Raw genomic sequence first — 24,191 nt, 5'->3', positions numbered from 1 at the left:
TTAGAATATTGATGTGTGATGTGAAGCTTTCATCAATAGTGTTAGAGTCAAATAAGCTTCTAGCTCGTCGAAACCGTGTGGAGCGCAGAGTAGGTTGTGTGAAGCTTCTATGTTCTATCTTGAATTTTACCATGAAGTTAACTTATGTTATACCGTATATTACGAGTAACTATATACATCTACATACCTAGGTAGGTATATAATAATATATCAGCCACAGCCCCAGCCCCAGCCCCAGCTACCAGCCACTTCTGCACCCATTTCAACTTTCTTCCATACAATAAGAACTTTCATCCACACGACGACATACGACCTCCCATCAATCACGCTGCATCTACACAGTAGACGACGACTTGGTCTTGCCTCCTAGATCCATACCATACTGTCCCATCCCATCCCATCCCATCCCATCCCATCCCGTCCCGTCCCATCCTTCACATCTTATCACAGACACCACCCTCGCGTTCTCCATCAAAACCATCATATATTGGCCGGCCATTCTCCACTCTTTCGCCTTCACATCCCTTTTCACATCACAGAATTTGCATGGAAACGGCCCAGTCACTGCCAGTGCACACTCGATACACCGCACAACGAAGCATCAGATCTCTCGCTGCCCTGACCGTTTACCGAATGCGCTGAAATCCAAGAACATTCGAAACAGCAGAGAATGCACCAGCCAGTAACAAAGATTCGTCCTACAAAGCATTGTTTAAGAATTTTAATCTTGTATGTGCACAAATTTAACTTCAAGTCAGCAATCTCTTACCAATCAATCATTTAACATTCATTATCCAGGTAGATCGTAGCAAGTATTAAAAACAAAAAAGATCCCGTCCCAGAGGATTGAGTGACACATATTACCAGTACACAGACACACATATACACGTACATGTTCTGTTTATGTATATATATACTTTCAGCCCTGTTCTATCTGGCTACATTGGGAATCTTTCTAGAATTTCCAAGAGATGGGTGGGTGAATGAATGAATTCTATGTACTCGCTCGCCCGCTCACTCTGTATGTATTTGTAACCTTGGATTTTCTTTCGGATAAATGCTAAATAACTTGTTACAAACGGAACGGAGTCTTTTTCATTTGTACATCTTGACCACCGATTTATAGATATTTATTTATTCGTTTATTCATTTATTCATTTATCTGGGTGAATAACCTCATTTCTTTCCATATCCGAATCACCTAGGCACATCGATTGAATCACGTTTTTTTTACAACAATATATCACAAATTTATATCATTTATATCCTCTATATCCTCTACATCCTCTACATCCTCTACACCATCTCTTCCACCACACACACCTCATCGTCAGGTGTATCTATCTCATGGCTATCATAAACACCAAACAAATCATGATGAAAGATCCTCTTTCCCCTCATTCCTCACATTTCGATTTTGGCACTCCTCCTCCTTCACCACCACCATCAACCACCACCTCGAAATCTCCATGTCTTCCCCTATTCACATCGAAACTAAAGACAAATTCAACGGTAACGTCTACATCCGATAAATATTCGACTTCGAAACCATGGTATCATACCACCATTGGAAAACGTCTAGGGCCTGAAGCACGTGAGTTGTTGGAGAATTATAGTCATATACCTCCCGAGGAAGTAGATGCGCATGTTTATAAAATGGTATGTAATATTTCTAGGATTATATTCCTTTCAATTTATCCTATTCCCTTTTTGCTTTTCTTCCATTCTATTGAATCCATTCTGCTTTGAGTGAGAGAATGAGATATTTCTCCCCCCAAAAAAGAAAAACGAATGGAGATATGAGAAAAAAATCTAGAACAAATGGAACAAATGCCTATCTCCATACCTCCCTACCTCCCCTACCTACCTGACCCATGGAAAAAGATGTCCAAATAACTGACACCCAATCTTTATACATAGCGTGATCTCCTCTGGAATCAAACCCCCTACCCTTCCATCGGCAATTTTTCCTTCCTGACCCTGCGTCTACTGACCCACCCACTCTATCCCCGCATCGTTGAGATTCTCTCCACACCATCTACACCTTCTAATCCACCGGCGCTTTTTCTTGATCTCGGTTGTTGCGTTGCTCAGGAGTATGTTCATTTTCCATTATTCATTGTTCATCTCTTATCCATCATCTCTCCCCTCGTCTCTTCTCATACTCACTTGCTACTCCAATCCTCCTTCCCCGATAGTTACTTTTCGCCCCTAAATTCATATCTATATCGATGCCGAAGTTCACATCTGCCACAAAAGCTAAGCTAATTTAAACTAGACTTCGTTCTCTTGCTCACCATGCCCGTATACCTCCCTCCCAACTCTACGGCACAGACTACAACGCCTCCTTCTTGAAATCTTCCTACAAAATATTTCTTGATGGCTCTCCCACCAAATCTCAATCGTCTTCTCAATCCTTCACTCTTCTCCCAGCCAACATCCTCGATCCCAATTTCTTTACTCTCACTTTCAGAAACCACATCCATTCCTTCTCCATCATCCACGCCTCTCTCTTCATGCATCTCTTTACCTGGGACCAACAACTCCTCGTTTGCGCTAATATAGTCAAACTTCTCAAAAACACCGAAGGCGCCCTTTTTGTTGGGTGTATGGTGGGGAAACGAGGAGGTGGAATAGGGGAGCAGGGGAGATGGCTTCATGATGCGGATTCATGGGTTAGATTGTGGGGGGAGGTTTGGGAGAAAGTAGGCATGACGGGGAGTTGGAAGGTTCAAGGAGAATTAAGAGATTTGCCGGGTGATCTAGGGAAGGAGGGAGAGAACGAGGAGGAGTGGGAAGAACGCATGGTGGGGAAGGAGGGTGTGGGAGTCGGGCTTTTTGAATTCTCGGTCGAGAGGACGGGGATGGGGAGTAGGGAGTCGAGGTTGAGGAGTACTTAATGGATATATATAAGGATGGATGTATGTATGAAATTATTTATATGGGCTGGGCATGGAAGGGATAATCCAACTTTAATATTGATCCTCATATGTAGATATATGGGGATGATGGGTATGGATGGATGCACGAAATAGTGTAAATAGGATAATTAATTTTCTCACGAATACAAAAAGATACAAATTCAAACATATAAATATAAACAAATACGCAATCTAACCCAACCCAGCCAGAATCTTACCACAATCCAAATACGCCTCTTTAAAATATTTATCTGGCTCAACGCATAGTAATGTATTACATGACATGACATGACATTACATCGCATCGCATTACAATAGAATCAGTCTATCATGCACAACATCCGAACCCGAACCCGAAACCCGAATGTATATTAATTAGTGAGGAGCGAGTTGCGAGTTGCGAGTTGCGCACAGTAAGCAGTAAGCAGTAAGCTGTTCTACATGAATGAAGAAGAAAGAATAATAATAATAATAATAATAATAGATAAGCAATGAGTGTTGATTTTCAACTTTGGATTCGATATCTGGACTGGGAGCGCGGTCGTGGTCGTGGTTGAACTACCGGGCCCTTCGACGTGCGAGATAATTCTGCTCAGAAATGAGAAACGGAAATTGAGAAAGGGGGGTGGAGGGTGGAGGGTCGAGGAGGGAGCGGAGATGTGAGGGCGAGGGGGAGGTGGGGGTGGAGAGTGGAGAGTGGAGAGAGGGAACTCTTGAAATATAAAATATCTGTGTACTTTACTATAACTGGTTAACCAAACGAAATACAATCTGGATTTATAAAAGATCATTGCGATTTCTCGCTGTCAAATATTCAATGATGAATTGAAATGATTGATAATTTGGTATTGTGATTCGATGGATATTTGGAGTATTTGGGTATATTGTATTGCTTATGATATATCATATCACAACACAATACAACACAATATAACAACATCACCTCCTTCCCCGCCAAGAAAATAAGACGACCGGCCCCCAAATAAAAATTTCCCATCGAAGATCAATACTTGGCTGAATGGCTGGATGGCTGGCTGGCTGCTTGCTTGCTTACTATTTCATTGCTTACATCTCTCTGATTTTCTGATGTGGCTTTTTGGCCCCCAAAATTTGTGTATGTACATGTACATATACATACATGTACGTAGAGCCGCATGGAGGTATGGTCATATATGATTGTGATAGGATGTGATGTGTGTGTGTGTGTGTGATATTATGGAGAGCTGGATGGGTTGCAATATAATATGAGGATACAATGGGTGAGTAGACAAGTCGCGGTATTTGAGACATGTCAGCTGTGGAATTTTTATCTGGCAGCGCGTGTGTGGTAATGTAGTAGTGGGAGAGATGGTTTTCAGCGATACTGGGGAGAGGCAACGCAATGCGAGCGGATATCGGGGAGATTCTTACGGTCTATCAAACGGACGGACGGACGCATGGAGTGTGAGGAGGTGAGGGGTAGCTATGTGAGACGTGAGATGTGATGTGATTGTGTGCATGTACTTAACTTGTACTGTACGTGCCGGTTGTACATTACATAAGATATAAGATAGAGTGGGGAGGGTGAGATGAGATGAGATGAGATGAGATTTTCTCTGGCCTGGGAAACAATAATGATGAGGATGGTGATTTTGAATGCAACTCGGGGCGTGGGTTTGAGTGGTGATTGGTAGGTGGTGGTTTGAAGATATCCATCATGATACTTTACGGAGGATTTTTTGTGGAGAGAAATTCTAGAGTTGAGACTAGAGAGGTGATGGGACCTACGCAGATGAGAGTTTGTGCAATATGATATCATGGGCATGGTCATTCTTATAAGTTATTCTCACCGACACTTCGGTTTAGTTTGCTCCCCATGACAAACTCTAATATTTTCGTACCCCAAACCGCCAATTGGCCCGGGAACACCAAAAACCCAAACAAGTCACAACATCAAACTTCCGGAATGCTAAAATCCTCATGCACATATCTTATGATATGATCGCACTAACAATGATTCGAAGAAGAAAAAAGTAAATCCATGCATGCGTGCATACCGCTTACATTTCCCTCCCTCTAGAAAGTGCATTGCGGCACGGAAGTAAAATATTTCTTGCTTCGACGGTGAGACGATACCTTGGTCATATCACTGCAGGCTTACGGCTTGGATATGTGGACATTGAATCTGCCCAACTCCAAAATGTAAGGAAAGTGGAGCGAGCTCCATCTCGGACGGGAGAAAGCACTTTCAAATGAATGAAAGGTCGGTGTTGCGTATTGGAATACGAGGTTCGGCTTCGGTCCTTTGAGATGTATTTTATTGCAGAGAGAGATACATATAAAGAAATGATATAGCCAGTGTTCTCAAACTTTTGATTCGTGAATTCAGTTCATTTTGATATCCGTTTCCTGTCATCTTACCAGCGATATCGAATTCGAAAAATCATACATCATGCCCGCTCGTTCAAGCATATATATCGAATTGTATACTCCGGCGGCGGAGAAACAGGAAGCTATCAGGATGTCGCTACATACTGGAGGACATCGACATGGGAATGATACGGGATCGGTGTATGGATCGACTGTGAGCTCGAGTAGTAGTGCTTCTTGTGATCGAAATGGAATGGAGAATTCGATGGAGAAAATAGGGACGAGACATGCTTCACCTCTAGATCAGGGGAAGTCGGTGGAAATCAAGGTTAGCGGGAGTGCGTGAAGCTCGAGCTGAGTTTTTGTTCTTGGATCTTGGGGGTATATGGCGTTGGGGATTTGGAACCACGGGTATAATGACTAGCGCTCGGGATGTCGAAGCTCAATCAGATGCTCAGGGAAATAGATATGGAATGGAGAGAGGAATTTGATATGTGGTATGCATGAGAGATCCAAAGGATCTCGAATCATCAACCGCGTGAAGAAAGGATATGAAACTCCACGTAAGTTACCATACACATTCCCAGACTGAATCATGCTTATCTCTATAAAGGATGATATCAAACCATGAACATGGAACTTTCCACAATCTTGCCGGCTTTGAGGTTGATGTACAGCTGGAAATCTTCTTCGAGGAGACGACGGACGGGGTGTAAATACCGACTTCCATTGTCTGATAATACAGAGCAAAGAGCTAGCTCAAACACACTGGGACGTTAGACAAATCAAGCCATTCAATAAGGATACACCGAGTACAGCCTCTCCCAATTGACAAATATCAATTTCAAGCTTATGAAAAGACACCCATCTTGACTATCTGACTCCTAGCAGTCGTTCCGGTACCAAATTATCGATGGTGATCAATTAACTGGATAATGTAAATGGAGAACCCCTCACCACGACGTGCAAGATATCAATGCTCGCGTCAAATGCAGTACAGTACAGCAGACGCGGAAGATGCCCAAAAGAAAAGAGAACTCCCAAAAGCAGACGGTCATGTGACATATTCTAATTCAAAGTTCAAGTGCCATTACAACTATCCCAACTCCCAACCAATTTGATTTTTCCCATTTGAAGACTAATACTTTTTAACCAATCGAGGAAGTGCAAGAATTGGCACCAATATTCCATACTCCTTGTTGACGCAAGTTGCCTATCTAATCATGTGACGAGCTGAAGAATAGAAAATTTTCAACCCCCGAAATTATTCCGAAGCTCAAATTTTTGCTTGGAAGCGTTGGTCTTTTTCTTTCAAGTTCATCTACATTTTTGAGCAAGTTTAATTGATGACTTTGCGGTCTGAGATATATATCTTCTTGATATAATTGGGGATACGAGCATTTATATGGAAGGTTGCATCTCTTTATTTCATACTGGCTGTTATGTGTAATATGGGTTTATAAGTCACTATCCTATTCCTCATATCTAGAATCATTGCACTAGATATACCTAAGTGGAGGTCTAGCAAAGCGTATTCTTCCATTTTCCAACGTGATTACGTGGTTGCGTCCCCGATGAATCGATAACTAGCTTCGCTGTATCCCATTCTAAGCTGGGTATCATCTAAGATAGGATGCATCTACAAGTGGAGATCCAACGCTTTTTGGTTTCCAATACATTACTGCGAAATTTCAACGCGATTCTGATATATATCATTGCTCCCTCTCTCTCAGATGAAATTCTCAGAGATCTATTCCTCTTCACTCCTTTCCGCAAGAGGAGTATCAACCTGCTCCTCGTTTATCCTCCCAACTCTACCCGCCTCACCAAACTCCTTCACTCCACCCTTGTCAAGCACCACACACCAATCCACCCCCCTAACAGCTTCCACTCGATGTGCAATAGTAATCACTGTACTTTGTTTCAACTCTTCTCTAATAAGCTCCTGGATCTTTCCAGCAGTTTCTTTATCAATACTAGCCGTCGCTTCATCCATAATTATAATCGAACTTCTCCTCAACAACGCTCTCGCAAGTCCTACCAATTGTCTTTGACCCTGACTTAAATTTTTCCCTTTGGAATCAATATTTGTATCAAGCGTCCAATTATGTCGTACAGCGATTTTGGAAAGAACGGATGAACATTCAAAATCGGTGAATTCATCCATCGGATCAAGATTCGTACGCATAGTACCTGGAAACAAAACAGGCTCTTGAGCGAGAAAAGTGATGCGTTTACGTAAAGCTTGTGTTTTTACTTGAGAGATGTCGATGCCGTCGATGAGAATACGACCTGTACTTGGTAACGTTGTTGCGAGGAGAGAGAGAGCTAGGGTAGATTTTCCACTGCCAGTGCGACCGATCAGGGCAGTGGTTGAGCCGCCTTTGATAGTCAAGGAGATGTTTTTTAATGATGGTTCAAGATGAGGGGCGTATTTGATGCTGACATCTTCGAAAATTATATCGCCACCTAGACGAGGCCAGTAAGCTGGTGGATCGATATCGCCAGGAGATTCTTGGTCGAGGTGTAGAAGTTCTACTACACGTTCTACTGAAACGAACTCCATTTGTAGTTGGCCGTAAGATTGGCATAATCCTTTTGTTGATGATACGAATCGACCTGCGGCTGAAAGAACGAAGGCTGTAAGACCAGGTGATAAATTTTGGTATACGGCTATGACTGTCATGAGGAATGTTGATACAGCGGAAAGTATATTGAATCGGAACGCGAGCCATGCTTGTAATGACCAATAAAAGTGATCCATTTTTTGGAAAACATCCGTCACTTCAATAACCCGATCCTGGAAACGACGTTCTGCGCAAAATGCACGTATAGTACCGAGCCCCTCAGTGAGGAGACCAAAATTCGAAATTAACGGAGTCAGAGAGACCATTTCCAGGCGGCGCAAACTTTGAGATGTAGGTAAGAATCGCGTGTATATCAATACAATCGTGATGACAAGTAATATCGCAAACGCTAAGAAGGTTGGCGTCAGAGATCCAATAACCAAAATGGATGTAAACCACATGATCATCAGGAATGCAAATGTTGTAAAGTGAGAACTTAGATTTCCATCAATGACACTGATATCTGATGTCATACGATTCATCAAACGCCCTACTGGTGTCACATCGTAGAAACGGAATGTCGCATGGACTACTCTGGTCATGACTCTTTCGAAAATGCTTTTACCAGCTGTGTAAACCATCAGTTGTGCAGAAGCCTGGAAAAATACCCAAGTAACAGACTGAGCTAAAGCAAGAAGGAAAAATCCAAGTAACCATGGTTGAATGTTGGTTTCTGGAGAAGGAAGTCGACTCAAGGGATCTCTGGATGGTGTTCGTGGTCCTTCGTATGCTTCTCCCCAGGATTTGAGAAACCACGTTTCGGCGATATCGATCAATCGGAAAGCAGTCATAACCACTAGGATCAGAGACCAATACCTTAACTTTCCTGCTTTGATATATTGCCAATAAACAGAAGCCTTAATACCGCCTTGCTCTCGATGTTCATCTTCCATAAATTTTTCGGGTGTTGCTGAATCTATTTCATCTTCATCTTCCTTCTGCTCTTCCACTGCAGAATTCGACGAATTCACTGTATGTAGTAACTCAGACGGAATGGAGTCAGAATCGAATACCTCTGCTGTTCCATCTGTCATTCTGATGATTTGTTGTGCTATTCCTTGACACAACTCCGTGCGATGAGTCACCAGTATAATAGTTCTTCCTTCTGCCAATGAGCCCGTCAGACATTTCTTTACGACTGACTCCGCCGTGTGATGGTCAAGTGCAGAAAGAGGGTCATCAAGAAACAAGATTTTTGCATTGGAGTAGACTGCTCGTGCTAATGCGACACGAGCCCTTTGTCCGCCAGACAGTCCAATTCCGTTTTCGCCAATCAAAGATAAATCTCCGTTCTTAAAATTGACCATATCTGGCACTAAAGCGCAAGCATCCAACACTTGCTTGTATCGCGCTTCTTGATATGGAGCAGAAAACAAGATGTTGTCTCTTATACTCATGGTCTGTAGCCACGGTGTTTGTGCACAATAACCCACCACCTCATTTACAGGGCTGTATACGCCACTAAGGTGGTCAAGCTCACCAAGTAGAGCCTGTAATAAAGCCGTCTTCCCAGAAGCCACTTCCCCGTATATAAGGGATAATCCACTTGAGAATGAAAGAGTCATGTCCCTTAATACAGGGGTCGTAGCTCCAGGCCAAGCGAATGAGGCATCATTCATTTCAAGTCCACCGTTCGTCTGTTGATTTGCATCCACCTCTGGCTTGTCAGGCTCTTTCATGAAGTCTTCGATACGCCCCATTGCAATGCGAGCGTTGAGCAGAGTTGTTACAAGATCTGGAACAGTCTGTAATCCCATTTGAAGCATTTGAAAAAGTTGGAGAGCAGGAAAGGCTACATCAACACGTAATGGCTGACCTGCCCAGACGCAATAGGCCCAGAAAGCCACGACAGGGAACATTCCACTGGAAAACATGTAAATAAATGACAAGAGAATACCCCAAGCCCTTGTTATGACACGTAGCCACAGTTCGTCTTGTCTTGCTTCCATAATGCGGCCTAGCCAGATATCTTGCCATCCATACCAACGCAAGTGCCTGTCAAAAATTTAGTTCGTAAACCCAGGTTTTAGGTAAATACTAGCATTACTAGCTGAAACTAACAAAGCCACATACCTTATCGATTCAACTAGCTGTGTTATTTTGTGAAGTTTCGTGTCAGAAGCAGTTCTTCGCTGTCTTTCATAGTACAAAAGAGCTTTTAAAACTAAAACGTTAAGAGCTTGACCTATGAACACAGCTATAACCCCAATAAAACAGGGCCAGCCGAGAAGCTTCCAGACAGCAATAATCGAAAGAACTAATCCAAGTGGTTGAGTAATGAAATCAGCAAAGTCCCAAAATCTGTATGACATATTAGCATGGAAGACTAAATGTTTTGGAAATCTGTCTCACCGTTGGGCAACTTCATAGGCGTCTCCTCTACAAAAACTGTTAGTAAGCATTTAAAATATTAAGGGGGCGATCTAACCTCATCAGATTCAGAATCTTTCCCATCGTGGCTGGTTCTTTTGGCTTCTTGGGTTCCTTGGATCGTAAACCAAAACATGATGAAAAAGGGTTTACAATGATTTTCAAGCCCTTCTTCCACCATGGAAGTGTGGTTTGTTTTGCTGAATTATCATTGGTTCCAGATGTTCCGTTACGTCCATTGGCCTGCTCGTTGGCATGCTCGTCTTCCTTCGGCTTTGTGCTCACACTGATTGTTTTTCTTGACAATGACTTCTCAAAGAGCATTGTAATAAGTACTCCTCGGGATCTCTCATAAGAACGTCTACCATACCATGTTGAAAACACGTCGCATTGAGCAGACACTAGGCGAATGACAAGGGCAATGAGAGAGTAAGTCAATGTGGCTTGCTTTGGAGCTAGTTGGTTTTCCATACTCGCGAGTATTTTTTGGAGTAGCAAAGGTGCAGCAATATCTTGAAGAATGTCAACTATCAGGTTTCTATGTTCACGGCACTAGGAATGTTTGAGATGCTTACCTGCAACCGATTTGTAAATTCCTAAACAACCAAGTATAACAAGATCAATCCCTGTGACATCTATAAGTCTTTTCAACACTGAGCCATTTGTATCTCTAAATTTCTCATGTAGTACTCTATGTTGAAATTGGTAGCCGAGGCTCCAGACATTGTCTTCATTCAACTGTTGAGCTTTTCCTATAGACATGAGAGGCGACATCCAGGAAACACTCATGAATTGCCATAGAGTGAGATTATCCTCGGGACTTCGAAATGACTCGCTTGGTGAGCTAAATGCTGGACTGATTCGATCATTACCGAGAGATGGATCACGCATGGGCATTTGCAGAATGATAATAATCGCTGCAATTGAAGCCAACCAGGAAAGAACCAAGGACCCGTCTTGCATGTTCATGTTCGAGTATCTATCAAGCAAAACGAAGTACTGCGAAACAAAAATGCTGATATAGAGAAAGAGCAAAGATTTTGGTGTTTTCGCAGGCTGAGTGATAGCAATGAGGAGGCATGCCACTGCCCATGATGTTGTGGAAAATATCATAGTCATCATATGAAAGTTTTCATCTTGGTAGAGGTTATGATAGAATGTTGATGATAATTGTAACAATGTACCGACAATTGAGACAGCCAATAGATATTTTGTTATGGGCGTAAGCACGTGCCGTTGGCACCTGCCTTCAAACTCTCCAGATTTCTCTTCTGGCTCTTCTATGAATGGTTGAAGCCATGATGGCAATAAACGCGGGATTGGTATCAACTGTGTGAAGAACCCAAGGATAATTAATGCACTGATGACTGCTGGAATACCAGCTATGAATGGTATGAAGCAAGCTTCAAATCTTGCATTTATAGGATCCTTGAAATTGTGTCAGCGGTAATCATTCAAATGGGAGGGGGGATGAGGTAAAGAATACTGAAGGGAAAACATACCCAAACTCGACTACACGAAGAGCTCTCGTTGTTCAAGCCAAATTCAAAGTTGTGGCTGGGGCCTCCCTGACCGTTAAATGCAGCCATCTGGTCAGGCAGCAAAACGAATTGACTCGCCATCTCCAAAACTGCTCTGTTAAAGAGCTTGCCCCCTTCACACAAGCAAAAACAAATAACAAAAGGTGTGAGTGCTACGTTGATATTATCCGAGAGATGCAGATATACTCTTGATTAAAGCTAGGTGAGATATGAGAAATGATGTTGGTATGTAATGTTTTGTCTAGGAATCCTTATAGTTTGCTGAGCATGGAAGAAAGCGGTCATCGATTTGTGGAGAATGGGGAGCTATTGATTGGCTGGAAACTGGCGGCTGGCTTGGCTTAGAATAAAACGTCTAACGGTTCCTGACTAGACTCATTTATGCAGGTCTCCGCCAGAACTGGCCAATCACTTTAGACGAGAGGGAACAATGCTTCTTTGATTAGTTTAGCTCTAATTAATGATAAGAAAATGATGACATGATTCGCCAAAATTCTATAAAAGCTGCCCAAAGTGGAGATGTATTGATCGGTGAAGAGTGGCAAATGAAGAGTGGTAAACAAAGCTTTTTAGACGATATGATGTGAAGTGCCTAACGGTATATTCACCGACTACGCAGAGTAATCAAGATACTTTGGAGGAAGTCAACAATTGAATAAAATATCCTAAAGGAAAATATCCTTGGTAATCCTAACGAAATGCTAACCATTAGACAGTCACATCTACATCGCTACGCGCTGTGAAGTAAAGAGACGTTGGCAATGTTTGGGAAGCTGTAGGGTTTTCTGTCGTCACCCGTCTTAGAGTCGTCTCACTACATTACTACCACAGAATCTGTGCCCCTTGTTTGGTCCCCTGTGAAGTACTCATTTAAGTCATCCTGCGTCACAGAGCAAGTTTGTTTGCCAATACGGTATACAAATCTTGCTCTAGCTCTACATCAGTCAAGAAAGTGACAGCCCATCAAGGTAACTAATCTATCGCAGCAGCTCATCAAGGTGTATCTCACAAGAGTTGATACCCACTTTTGTATATTGTATTTCTGTTTTGTTGGGCGGCACAGTTCGCGATGCACTTTCACTTCTTTGACTTGTCGAAATCTATTTCGTATATCTATCGCGCTTAAAGGTTTCCACACAACGTTGACTTGGCAGCTACACGCTTTTCCGAACCCAAGTCAAGAGTTTCAAAGTCTAGTAGGGCGGTTTTCGAAGCATTCTACGATTTTCCTTGGGTCCTTTTGACCCATAAATTTCTCCACAGAAATCCTTGAATGTTTTCCCAATCAGGTAAGGATTAATTTTCACTTCAAGGCCTGGACGCGCAAGTCCAAAGTATCTTCCAACGACAAAGGAAAATTCAGCATTTTGATGCTGTAGTACCTATGTCGACAATTCCGACTTCTTAGGTTTCCAGAGCTTCCAAATCATGTTTCGTACAATCGTGTTGATTGTTTGATATGTCGCTTTTAGGCAATTAGTGTTACATTCTTCGCAGAGCCAGTGCAAACTGATACATTGCTTTCCCATCATCATCATTTTCTCTGGCAAACACCATTTGGGTTGATTTAAGCACGTCGACTGTTGAAAGAAGAATTGATTTAGTGATTCAAGCCGAACTTTTCAGGGATTCATAGCTGGTATCGCTTATTGGAATGTATATTCGCAACTAGGTTAGGGGTGCACCAGAACGACGGAGGAGAGAATGCTATCAAGTCTCTACATACCCAAAACGATCATGAGACTTCGAATACCACGTCAAGTCCGATATAAAGACTTCAATCTCAAGGCTCTAATTCTGCTTTGCATACTTGGCATATTTTGGACATGTAAATCGACATCATTTCTCGACCACGTGGGTTTTGAATCGACTCTAAAACCGATCACGGAATATGGAATCCAGAAAAATTCTCTTGTCGCTCGTCATTTCATCAAAGTACCTGTTTCTGAAGATGATTTTGGTGAGATGGGAAGAAGAATTCAGATACTCACAGGATGGTTAACTCAAATCGGCATGGAGAGTAACCTAATCGCCACCAAGCCATTTTTGGAGTACGAAGCACTAGTAGACAAGACTGTCACCTCTCTTTTCCCTTTCATACAGAAAAGGACTGAATTGCCGAACCGAAATCCCACCACCTTCGTCAATCTCAGGAAATCATTCGTGCCCGGCTCCCGCGGCATCGTAATACCTACAGGCATAAAAACATTCCGCTACACATGCCATCTTATCCTCAACCTCCGTCTCATCCTCAAATCAACATTGCCTATACAGATAGTCTATGCCGGCAATTCGGATCTCCCACCTCAATATCGCTCCGCTCTTCTATCTCTCTTTTCCACTCACTATATTGGAGCAATCGAATTCTTGGATTTAACAAAGATCTTGGATGACACAACGCTGCAGTTATCGGATGGAATGAGCAAATGGGCCATCAAACCGTTTGCACTCTTAGCCTCAACCTTCGAACAGGTAATTTTGGTCGACTCTGACGCTATTTTTCTCCAGCCCCCAGAAACTATTTTGGATACGCATGCTGCATATGCGAAATCAGGGACTTTGTTCTTTCATGATAGACTGGTTGGGAAGAATTCTTATAGATATCGTCATGAATTTTGGCGTTGGCAAATGAAAGATCACACCCCCAGCCGTACATTTCGCAAATCTCGAGTGATGAATGAGAATTTTGGACAGGAGCAGGATTCCGGCGTGGTAGTATTGGATAAAGGGAGATTGGGGGTTCTTATGGGATTACTGCATGCGTGTTGGCAGAATACATATGTAGTGAGGGAATTGATTACGTATCGGAATACGCATGGGGATAAGGAAGCTTATTGGCTGGGTATGGAGTTGAGTGGAGTGGAATATACTTTCGCTGAGAATTATGGGGGTATTATTGGGGGGCAAGTATGGAATGTGACGGATGGTATAAGAAGGGAGGATATTTGCGGGAGTGCTATTGCACATGTGGATGAGAAGGGTGACTTGTTGTGGTTTAATGGGGGGTTGGTGCGGAAAAAGAGTGATAATGAGGGGAAGATGACTTTTATGGAAGTAAACGGACATATGAGATGGTCGTTGAATGGCCATTGGAGGTGGAATCGAGATGGGAATAAATGGGATGCGGCGTGTATGGATGGTGGAGCGATCAGGGCTTTGAGTGTAGGCGTCAAGGAGATTATCGCAGGAAGTGTAGAGGAAGCGAGGGGTGTAGATGATAGATTTGCGGAGTTGATGGGGTTGCTGGAACCTAAAGTGGTGCACAAAGAGGGAAAACATCAGACTTCCGTGGGTGGAGTTGGAGTTGGGGCTGGATTTGAAAGAGCAGATGACTACAACGTTTAAGACACCAAATTCTAGGTAATAACAACCCTAATATTATCGAGCAAAAATTAATTGCATATACAAATCCTTCTAGCATCTCACATCGCAGCACTTCAAATGACATTGTATACTGAGTACGCGCTGCATGGGTAGTATTGAGATCATATACAACGGCTAAGTGTGAGAAACTATGATTGATACCTTTGATCGAAGATGAGAGATTGGATATAGGTTGACTCGGCTGACTCGGGCTAGGAAAGTAGGATCCCCGGATCTCTCATGTGGGCTCTTTGAATTTGCAAACGAAAGAAAGCGCTGGAAGGTTGTGCAGAAGTTTGCGAATAGGGCTCCGTTGGATACTCTCGAATCGAGGAACCTCCCATGCTCTAGAATGTTAAAAGAGATCTCTGAGATCGCCTTATTAGAGCCAACCTATTTCACGCTAGTACGGCGTTGTATTATTTAATTTGATTTGTTGCATATCTTTTATGATGCGTGCAGCCTGGAAATACCTATAACGCCCTTGTCATGGCTGGCATACATGTATAATAGGTAGGTAATATGCGTCTAGAACAAGACTCTTCTCGCCATCACACATCTCCTGAAGTATACCCATCTCATCCAGCTGATAAGATACACCTCGGAAAGTAGGGCGTATGAACACGAAAGACACGGAAGAAGTGCGAATCAACAATAAGCAATTACTTACTAGATCTCATGACCATGTAAGTACTCGGAGCCACTCAATGCCCATTCCTTTCGCTACCAGACCTAGATTGAGCATGCCAATAACAATGGTGCAGATAAGGAGAATACAACTTACAAGGATCAATGATAAAATGCAATTTAGCCTTTCCATTTATCTTTGCGGTGATCTTTTCTTGTACCAAACAAATCACTCCATGTGTTCTCTATATCGCCATATGTGTATGAAGATCTGATCGCAAACACTTCCGATTTTGGTTGCAGACTTACAATTTGGCCATTCGGTTAGACCTCCCTGCCACTCAGTAATGTTGGGAGGGTGGTATTGCAGAAAGTTGGCAAATGAGAATTTGCTGTATATGTTGCGGCTGAAACAGCTGAGCAGGCTCGAGGCACGTTGCTAGTCACACACCTGGGTGCCATCTAGTGGTCAAATTGCTTCTCACCAAAAGCTAGAGCCACCGTGGAAAAGGATAAATTTAGCCCAGAGCTCGGGCCCTGAGTGTGACTAAGGAAACTTTGTATATTTTACGATATCGCGCCTGGATATTGTATTGTACAGTTCAGCAGCATAGGACGATGGTCTCTGAGATTCATCAAACGTGGATATTCGCAAACAGTTTTGCGTCGGATGGGTACATCTAGCACTTTGATTGGATCCACGCCAATGAACAGTCCGGGGATATCGATCTATATCCAATGTGAATTCGCCATCATGATGGATAAATACAAACCTGGCAGACTCTTGCCGCGCTTACATGATCCGTACACCATCTGATGGCTCGGTGCGCGGGGATAGGTAGATCAGCCTCATTGCGATCCTAGTGATTGTAATGGTGGGAGCAGGGCTCATAGAATGGAAGGTGTTGAGGTACCTAACACTCATGCTATACATCAGCCTCGAAACTTCTTCGTTTACTTGTCCCATAGCAAACGTTTCTCTGGCGATTTTTGACTCTATATGTTATCTGTTGTGCAGTAATCGTTTGTCCATCGCGAATTAGTTTATCTGACACAGTCTTGCCAACTCCAGTAAAGAGCTATTGGATCAATGCAGCGTAAGATATTCGTGCTGCTATTCCTAGCCTCACGGGCCGACGCAGATGGTACAGATGTCACGAACAATCTGTTCTCGGATCTAGGGCCGTAAGTATTGATAGTTTGAGCATAAAATTTCATCGCTGATACAATCTCAGACTCCTGGCCTTGTTCGGTGAAAGTTTTGCCCAGCAATTCCTGAGAGAATCTTTTACATGGCTTGACCACATCATCTTCGCGATGGCTCCATTGGGCATCATTACTGCTATTATAGGCGCCATTCGCGTTGGTGGTCCGCCGCAGCTGAAAGCTTTGATCGGTCGTGCACGCGAGAATCGAGCCTCTGCAGAGCTTGATTTCATGTCATCAACTTCACATGAAGTCTCTGAGTTATGGAATGGACACGGCATAGTCCGGACGATGGGGAAAGGCAAAGTCAAACAAATACTCTTTCTAGAGGGACGTGGTCCCCCAGAGAAATTTGGTCTCTTCACTTTGATTGATGCTGAAAAAGACAATCTTATCACAAGAAAAGGTATGTCTACATCCTGTGTCTTGGTTCGAATTGGAAATGACACATTCGACCCTTGAAAAGCATATAGTGATCCACATATCGATATAATAAAAGAACTATGGCGAAAAAAGACGCAGAATCTAGGGGAGAAGACAAGTGTGTCAAAAAGCCCTAATAATGACTCGTACAACAACATGACTGGACGAATCAATCCTAAAGAGGACCATGTTAAAAATGACGGCTTAGACCGAGCTCCGAATATTTCTTTAAATATACATCCTAAGCAAAACAGAGGAGAATTGTTTGCAGCTGCCGTTCTAGGCTTTATTCTTCAGGTGGGCGTCATTATCTTTTCTGCCTTTGTCGCCTACGACACTCGATTCGGAGCTGCGGTAGGCGGACACCCAAGCGCTTATGCGTTCCCGACCTTGGCCAGTGGGACAGCTGTGCTGGTATTCGGAATGGGTGTTTGTGCCTTAGTCATTGGAGAGAGCACCGATGAGAGTGTCTGGGAATTAAAGGCAGATGGCATTGTGTCAACGCTGCAGGGCAAACAAAATCACCAATCAGAACTCAAAGTACCTAGTGGAGATGTGGAGGCAGGGGGTGCAAACCATTCTCATAATTCTCATAAGCATCTATGGAAACGAATTATTGGGGTATTCGCTAAAACCCCAATGAAAGAGGGTGAAAGAAAGACTAAATTCTTGTCCGAGATACTTAAGTCCAATGCCAAAAAGTGTGATTCAGGAAACAGAAAGTTTCGTGTTTTTTGGCTTCAACAGCGGTTTGTTGTCAGTGATCAGACTTTCGATTCATACATGCTTATGGCAAGAATGGAAAAGGAACTCATCATGACATCTTGTCGCAGCGACAACCGCTCCTTGGGTACCAACTATTCACGTTCCACTACCGAAGATAGTCTCCACAAAACACGGACTTCTCAAATGCGCACCTTACAAATTGAGTCTCCAAATACTGTATCTAATGGAAGTGCTAGATCCCCCCACATTCGTTCGAGAATGTCCAAGGCTCAAAAACCTCCTATATCGCCAAAACAGATGCCACCATATGAGTCAACTTCCAAATGGATCAACACGCTATGTATCATAGGGACATCCACAGGAATCATTGGATTTATTTTGCAGTTTGAAGGCTTTCGTGGCATCAGCTGGGCATGCTCAATTGCACAGCTTGTTGCCATTCTAATAATGACTGTTGTTCGAGCCATTATTCGTCGGGGCATGCTGGATAGACCTATCGCCCAGAAGATTCCGGAGAAATATGAAATTGACTGGCTTGCACTCAGGATTGGTAATGATGACAAGTACTTGAGCGATCTTAGCGAGTCTACAGGTTTTCCCACAAATATGTCTCCCTGTCATCTTTCATGGAAAATTTGCAGTCAGATAGATCCACCCGTTCAAGCGACTCCCGGATCGATCCCCATCACCAATGATCCAATGGTAGAAGAAATTGTTAAATTACAGGAACGAACCCAAGAGCTAGAAACGCGCTTATATGAATCAATGTCACCTCCAATCACAAACATATGCGCCGATCGCCGAGAAATACCTGTCCGGGTAGAACAAATTACTCCAGACTCGACAATACCTGCACCCCACGAATGTGTCCAAGGATCCAGAAAAGCGCCTGAAACTCTCATAAAGAATGCCTCCGAAGACTCACCAATTGGGAGAAGTTTATTGAATCTTGTGGCCCTGCTAAGAATAGTCCGATGAGGCAGAAGTCTGTAAGTATTCGAAAACGTCTACAAGAGTTCACTGATTACTTGGTGCTCACTGGCTGGTCGGAAACCATTTATAATCGCTTCGAGACTCAGAAAGTTCTCCACGTACGGAACCGCCTTCGAGAGCTCACTAGCTGGTCTGACCCGGTGATAAAAACCAACGCTGCCTCTGCGGCTTTAGCAATCGAAAAAATCATGGATTTATTCAAAGGATGGCCGGGCTCTACTTTTCATTGGCCCATTGATGTAGAGATTGGAAATGATGAAGGCACTTACCTTCAAAAAATTGAACTTCACGCGACAAGAAAGACTGGAGAAGAAGACCGATGGAGTGTCTCCACAGAAGACATCGAGTCAATTCTTTCGTTGTGGATGTATCATTTTAGTCATGGTACTCAGAGCGGCAACTGGGCTCAGGATAACACTGAGAATATTGCTCGTGATATACACTCCTTTCAACGAGTCATCGGCCCCTCAAAACCTATACTCAAAAGAGATATGGCATGGTGGGCTGGTATTGAGATTGCTGAAGCACTTGGCGAGTTTTCATGGGATAATCAACCCGACAAAAAATGTCTCAGCATGGGGGTCTATCTGCCAGGTAAACCTATTATTTTCTTTCTTTATTCACCTAAAGCCTGCTCCACATTGAAATTTAGTCATATTTATCACGGAGGCTCCGATGGTTATTCCAATATAGCATGAATGCTCGGCGATTTTCTAACATTTAAAATAGCAGAACTCGATCACAACAAGTTTACTAAAGGAGCACATTGCCCAACATCCTCATACTATGCCATGATCGCCAGTGTTTCGAAGGAGAAATTTCTTGCTCAACACATTTTCTCCACCTTTTTGTGGGCGGTTGTAAATTCCTTACCACTATCAGAGAGGGAAAATGAACAATCAACAGAAGTTGTATTACCAGGGGACGATGAGCTCAGACTAAATGAGGAGCACCCAAATTGGAATTCTTTACGATTAACCAACAAAAAAATAAAGCAAATGACTAAAGCCATCGAGATTTCTGGCTTGGGGACGTTGGAAGACGCCAATTTACTGATAATACCCCCACTTAGCTATTATGAAAAACTCCCTAACGAAGGCATAGTAGACATGGTACGAAAATACGCCAAAGATAATGAACTGGGATATCGGGATATTGCTTGCAATATTTATGGGAATCTACTGAAACTGTGCGATGATCTACCACCAGAGGGGAATTTTGTCTACAAAGTAGTCAGTACAACCGTTGACTTCCTTGTGACTGCTACATCTGCGTCAGAGACTAAGGAATACATGGAAACATCTGATGAGAATTTGGAGAAGAGTAAAAAGTTGTTGGTCATTACCTTACTATCTAAACATAAACAATGTCTTGATATGCTGCAGTCACTTTATGCAAAGCAAGGTCGGCTCAAGAAATTTGAAAAGGTAGGCTTGTTAGATACTAAAACTAAAGACAAGGTCCAAGGATTGGCAAAAACCAGACAGACAATTTTACACAGAGAAGTTATCGATAAGAATAAGTTATTTCTGGATGGACACATGGAGCAATTCTTCAGTGCTGCTGATATACTTGGCTGGACACCTTTACACTACGGAGTGATCTATTCTTTGGAAGCAGTGCAGAAATTGGTGGACAAGAGAAAAGACCTAGTTAATAAATATGACCTTGCCGGTCGTACCCCTCTGCACTACGCCGTTATGAAACGAAAGGACAACTTGAAACAAGATGATGCAGAAGAAATCATCAAAGAACTCTTGAAAGCCAACGCAATACCATTGCAGGGGAGAGACGGCCTAGTTCCGTTACATTGGGCTGTGAAAACAGGAAATATCGAAGCCACTAGATTACTACTGAAACGGAATCTCCATGTAAGGACAATCAATTTCAAAGATTATTCGGACATGACTCCTTTACACTTTGCAGCCCTTGGTGGACATTCAGAAATTGTGGAAATACTTCTCAACAAAATAGTCAACGCCCAGATTCTCAATGCGCAGGACCGGCTTGGACGGACTGCATTACATGTCGCAGTGAAGAATATAAACAACGATGGATATTCTAATAGAGCCAAGATTATCGAAAAACTTATCAACAAAGAAGCAAGCGTTGTGATCAAAGACAAAGACGACAAAAAGGCTTTAGACGTGGCAGTTGAGATGGAGCAGAAAATGCAACGATCTGATTCCAGTAAAGAGCCCAGTCATCTTGTAGACGTTTCGGGTGGGGTTTTGGAAAGTGAACACCGGGGAAATCCAGACAATTCAAATGGCAAAGTTGATGTCAATGGAAAAGCTAAAAATCCGAGAAAAGCTGGAGAGACGGAGATACCTTCGAAAGAAGAACAGCTAGCTTCGTCAATTAAATCATTATTGAGAAAAGAAAACTTAACTGTTGACGGCGGAGATCTATTGCTCCGAGCTGTTGAAGAAAAACAGAAGACTCCCTTCGAATTTCTCATTGATTGGAAGGAAATCGCGTTTGACATGAGCCAACTGGACAGCGCCAATGGACGATCAATCCTGCATTTAGCAGTGCATGCAAAGTCCGACATGATGGTAGATAGGATACTGAAGCGATGGAAGCCTAGCAACAGTTCTCCTCCTTCGCAGTCATTGCTATTTATTGATCTAGCCGATCGTCGTGGCCTTACTGCACTCATGCTGGCAGCATCTCAAGGATATGAGCCTGGAGTCAAGAAGCTTCTTGCAGCTGGCGTCAAGAAAGATCTTAGAGACATAAATGGACGCACAGCTCTTTCCTGGGGAGCAGAGAGTGGCCGGCTGGATATTTTAACTCAGCTCATTGAAAGCGATGTTACTCTAAAAAATGAGCCTATGACAAAAAATTCGCCCTTGTTCATTGCTGTCCAAAATGGTAAACACGAAGCAACAGAACTCTTTCTTGCTAAAGGCGCGGACTCCAATGAAGTTGACGATGGCGGAGATAGTGTTCTCTGCGACGCAGTTATATTTGGACATGAAGAATGTGTCCAGGTTTTAATTGACCATGGTGCGAAACTTGAGAAGGAGAGTGGCATGTACAAGCAGACAGCACTCTCTTTCGCTGCCAAAAATGGTAACCTTGAAATAGTCAAACTTCTCTTAAATTCCGGTGCTAGATTGGAGGCCCAAGACACGGATGGCTGGACTCCGCTTATCTGGGCATTGAGGAGCGAGCACCCGAAGGTCGTGAAGTTTCTAATCGGTGAAGAAGTTAGGAGCGTCTCGAGTAAAGACCAATATATGGAGCAGCTCAATCCTGCAATGACTTTGGCCTGCAACACAGGCGATGAGGATCTCGTGGAGCAATTGTTAGTTCTTGGTGTTAACCCTAATGCAAAGGACGTTGACAGTGGATCGACAGCTTTGATCGAAGCAAGTAGAGGAGGCCTTTTACGGAGTGTAAAAAGACTTTTAAAGCTTGGAGGAAATATAAATGCGATGAACAATGCTAAGGAGGCGCCTCTTTTGCTGGCGGCTCGCCACGGATTTGATGAAATCACGAAATGCCTTTTAGACGCAAACGCAAATATCGAAATAAAAAATGGATCAAAGGAGACACCACTTCTATTAGCCGTTCGTTACGATAATGAAGTCGTCACCAAATTGCTTCTGACAAAGGGGGCTGATGCAAATGCTGAATCCAACACAGACGAGACACCACTAATACTGGCTACTCGCAACAGAAACGACGATATCACAAAGTTACTTCTGGAGAAAAAAGCGGATGTCGACAAGGCAAACAATTCAAACGAAACACCGTTATCACTAGCGGTTATCGACAGGAATGTGGACATCATCAAATTACTTCTGAATAACGGAGCCAGTGTAGACCAGGCATGGGGCAAATATGAGCAAACGTGCCTATTGCAAGCGATTTATGTGGAAGACGAAGAACTTGTACTGTTGTTATTAGAATCAGGTGCAAGACCTGAAAGGGAGCAGAAGTATACCAGAAATGCCTTACAAGAAGCTATTTGGTGGAGAGCGGAGAACATTGTAGACCATCTTTTATCTTTCGGCGCTAGCGCGGGATTGAAAGACACGCAAGGAAGAAGCGCATTTCAGTTCGCAGCACAAATCGGCGCTTTATCCTCACTGAAAAAGCTATTTGAAGAACGTCCCAAAGAATTTAATCTGCTCGAATCAACTTTCCATGACAAACAAGATCGGGACCTCATACATCACGCTTTTGCCAGCGGATCGATGGATATGATATCTTACCTAATAGATCGCTTCCCTCCCAATAAATACAACTATCGCCGAAAGGACTCCGATGGCTGGACTCCCCTTCACTGGGCTGCGCAGACAGGCGACTTGAAAGTTGTGCAAAGACTTCTTGAGCCGGACGTTGGCTTGGATGCCAGAGTACGAGAATTACTCAAAAACTGGACTCCACGGCAAATCGCAAGCTATAATAACCACAACGAAATTGTGGAGTTTCTCGAGTCATTCTCTATTCCTGATGAAGTTCTGCCCTCAGCAGGTTTTTCACACGAGTCAGTTCTCTGCGATGGGTGCAATTGTAAGGTGAGTAAATGAAAGAAGTGTATCCATCCAGATATTTACTAACTCAAACATCAAAGATACGTGGCTTCCGTTTTCACTGTAAAAGTTGCGAAAACTTTGACTTTTGTGAAAAATGCAAGTTCACAAGTGATGTGACACACCCAAACCATGAGTTTGATGAGATCGGCCCAGGACGAGAAACTGAACCGACTCAAGAGGTTAGCCCACAGCAGGAGATTGGCTTGCAACAAGATGGATCTTCTAGTGAAGAATGCTCTATACATGAGGATTCCAACCAAGATGACGCTGCAAGTCAAACGGTTATTTGATCGCGTTCTTTGAAAGTTTCGAATACGGGGTTAAAATAATGTTGCTGCTTATCCAGATCGAGATATCAAGTAATCAGCCGCCGTAGCAGCAGGAGCTACTTCTTCAATGTAAGATAAGGTGTGATATTATCTATGTACTCGTACAAATTTACATAAAGACCGATAGCGATATGTTCGATTCTACATAAAAATCTACGATTAACTT

The 24,191-nt window shown here is 43.1% G+C and overlaps 5 protein-coding genes across 7 annotated transcripts; 4 read left to right on the top strand and 1 right to left on the bottom strand.

Annotated features, from left to right (window-relative positions):
* Positions 1 to 213: 213 nt before the first annotated feature.
* BCIN_06g00370 (hypothetical protein) lies at positions 214 to 3,103 on the top strand. The gene is made up of 4 exons (XM_024693291.1): positions 214 to 729; positions 799 to 1,659; positions 1,921 to 2,096; positions 2,279 to 3,103. The coding sequence occupies exons 2-4, from the start codon at positions 1,348 to 1,350 to the stop codon at positions 2,898 to 2,900; spliced, it is 1,110 nt and encodes a 369-aa protein (XP_024549077.1). The 5' UTR covers positions 214 to 729; positions 799 to 1,347; the 3' UTR covers positions 2,901 to 3,103.
* Positions 3,104 to 5,274: 2,171 nt separating this feature from the next.
* On the top strand, positions 5,275 to 6,210 carry BCIN_06g00365 (hypothetical protein). The gene is made up of 2 exons (XM_024693290.1): positions 5,275 to 5,833; positions 5,884 to 6,210. Exon 1 carries the CDS (start codon positions 5,353 to 5,355, stop codon positions 5,614 to 5,616), a length of 264 nt encoding a protein of 87 aa, XP_024549076.1. The 5' UTR covers positions 5,275 to 5,352; the 3' UTR covers positions 5,617 to 5,833; positions 5,884 to 6,210.
* Positions 6,211 to 6,601: 391 nt separating this feature from the next.
* Positions 6,602 to 12,050, bottom strand: BCIN_06g00360 (hypothetical protein). Its single transcript, XM_024693289.1, has 6 exons — positions 11,770 to 12,050; positions 10,843 to 11,695; positions 10,326 to 10,779; positions 10,250 to 10,276; positions 9,971 to 10,198; positions 6,602 to 9,892 (listed from the first exon to the last, which is right to left on the bottom strand). The coding sequence occupies exons 1-6, from the start codon at positions 11,887 to 11,889 to the stop codon at positions 7,021 to 7,023; spliced, it is 4,554 nt and encodes a 1,517-aa protein (XP_024549075.1). The 5' UTR covers positions 11,890 to 12,050; the 3' UTR covers positions 6,602 to 7,020.
* Positions 12,051 to 13,170: 1,120 nt separating this feature from the next.
* Positions 13,171 to 15,442, top strand: BCIN_06g00350 (hypothetical protein). 2 transcript variants are annotated; one of them, XM_024693288.1, is made up of 3 exons: positions 13,171 to 15,168; positions 15,227 to 15,312; positions 15,388 to 15,442. In XM_024693288.1, exon 1 carries the CDS (start codon positions 13,513 to 13,515, stop codon positions 15,151 to 15,153), a length of 1,641 nt encoding a protein of 546 aa, XP_024549073.1. In that variant the 5' UTR covers positions 13,171 to 13,512; the 3' UTR covers positions 15,154 to 15,168; positions 15,227 to 15,312; positions 15,388 to 15,442. The 2 variants fall into 2 exon arrangements, with proteins under 2 accessions (XP_024549073.1, XP_024549074.1); XM_024693287.1 differs by lacking the exons at positions 15,227 to 15,312; positions 15,388 to 15,442 and having other exon boundaries at positions 13,171 to 15,215.
* Positions 15,443 to 16,403: 961 nt separating this feature from the next.
* BCIN_06g00340 (hypothetical protein) lies at positions 16,404 to 24,077 on the top strand. 2 transcript variants are annotated; one of them, XM_024693285.1, is made up of 6 exons: positions 16,404 to 16,983; positions 17,034 to 17,410; positions 17,471 to 19,090; positions 19,168 to 19,740; positions 19,876 to 23,678; positions 23,735 to 24,077. In XM_024693285.1, exons 1-6 carry the CDS (start codon positions 16,889 to 16,891, stop codon positions 23,984 to 23,986), a joined length of 6,720 nt encoding a protein of 2,239 aa, XP_024549072.1. In that variant the 5' UTR covers positions 16,404 to 16,888; the 3' UTR covers positions 23,987 to 24,077. The 2 variants fall into 2 exon arrangements, with proteins under 2 accessions (XP_024549072.1, XP_024549071.1); XM_024693286.1 differs by having other exon boundaries at positions 17,471 to 19,740.
* Positions 24,078 to 24,191: the final 114 nt, after the last annotated feature.

Source organism: Botrytis cinerea, chromosome 6 (assembly GCF_000143535.2).
Source record: "Botrytis cinerea B05.10 chromosome 6, complete sequence".
In the NCBI taxonomy this organism is placed as follows: domain Eukaryota; kingdom Fungi; phylum Ascomycota; class Leotiomycetes; order Helotiales; family Sclerotiniaceae; genus Botrytis; species Botrytis cinerea.
This window is presented reverse-complemented; position numbering and strand designations above follow the sequence as displayed.

Coding starts and splice junctions, on each gene's coding strand:
- BCIN_06g00370 (XM_024693291.1), top strand. CDS start 1,348: ATGGCTATCATAAACACCAAACAAATCATGATGAAAGATCCTCTTTCC. Junction 1,660..1,920: donor ATGCGCATGTTTATAAAATG/GTATGTAATATT, acceptor CTTTATACATAG/CGTGATCTCCTCTGGAATCA. Junction 2,097..2,278: donor GGTTGTTGCGTTGCTCAGGA/GTATGTTCATTT, acceptor AATTTAAACTAG/ACTTCGTTCTCTTGCTCACC.
- BCIN_06g00365 (XM_024693290.1), top strand. CDS start 5,353: ATGCCCGCTCGTTCAAGCATATATATCGAATTGTATACTCCGGCGGCG.
- BCIN_06g00360 (XM_024693289.1), bottom strand. CDS start 11,889: ATGGCGAGTCAATTCGTTTTGCTGCCTGACCAGATGGCTGCATTTAAC. Junction 10,277..10,325: donor AAGATTCTGAATCTGATGAG/GTTAGATCGCCC, acceptor CAGTTTTTGTAG/AGGAGACGCCTATGAAGTTG. Junction 10,199..10,249: donor GCCTATGAAGTTGCCCAACG/GTGAGACAGATT, acceptor TATGTCATACAG/ATTTTGGGACTTTGCTGATT.
- BCIN_06g00350 (XM_024693288.1), top strand. CDS start 13,513: ATGCTATCAAGTCTCTACATACCCAAAACGATCATGAGACTTCGAATA.
- BCIN_06g00340 (XM_024693285.1), top strand. CDS start 16,889: ATGCAGCGTAAGATATTCGTGCTGCTATTCCTAGCCTCACGGGCCGAC. Junction 19,091..19,167: donor AGACTCACCAATTGGGAGAA/GTTTATTGAATC, acceptor AACGTCTACAAG/AGTTCACTGATTACTTGGTG. Junction 23,679..23,734: donor GCGATGGGTGCAATTGTAAG/GTGAGTAAATGA, acceptor CAAACATCAAAG/ATACGTGGCTTCCGTTTTCA.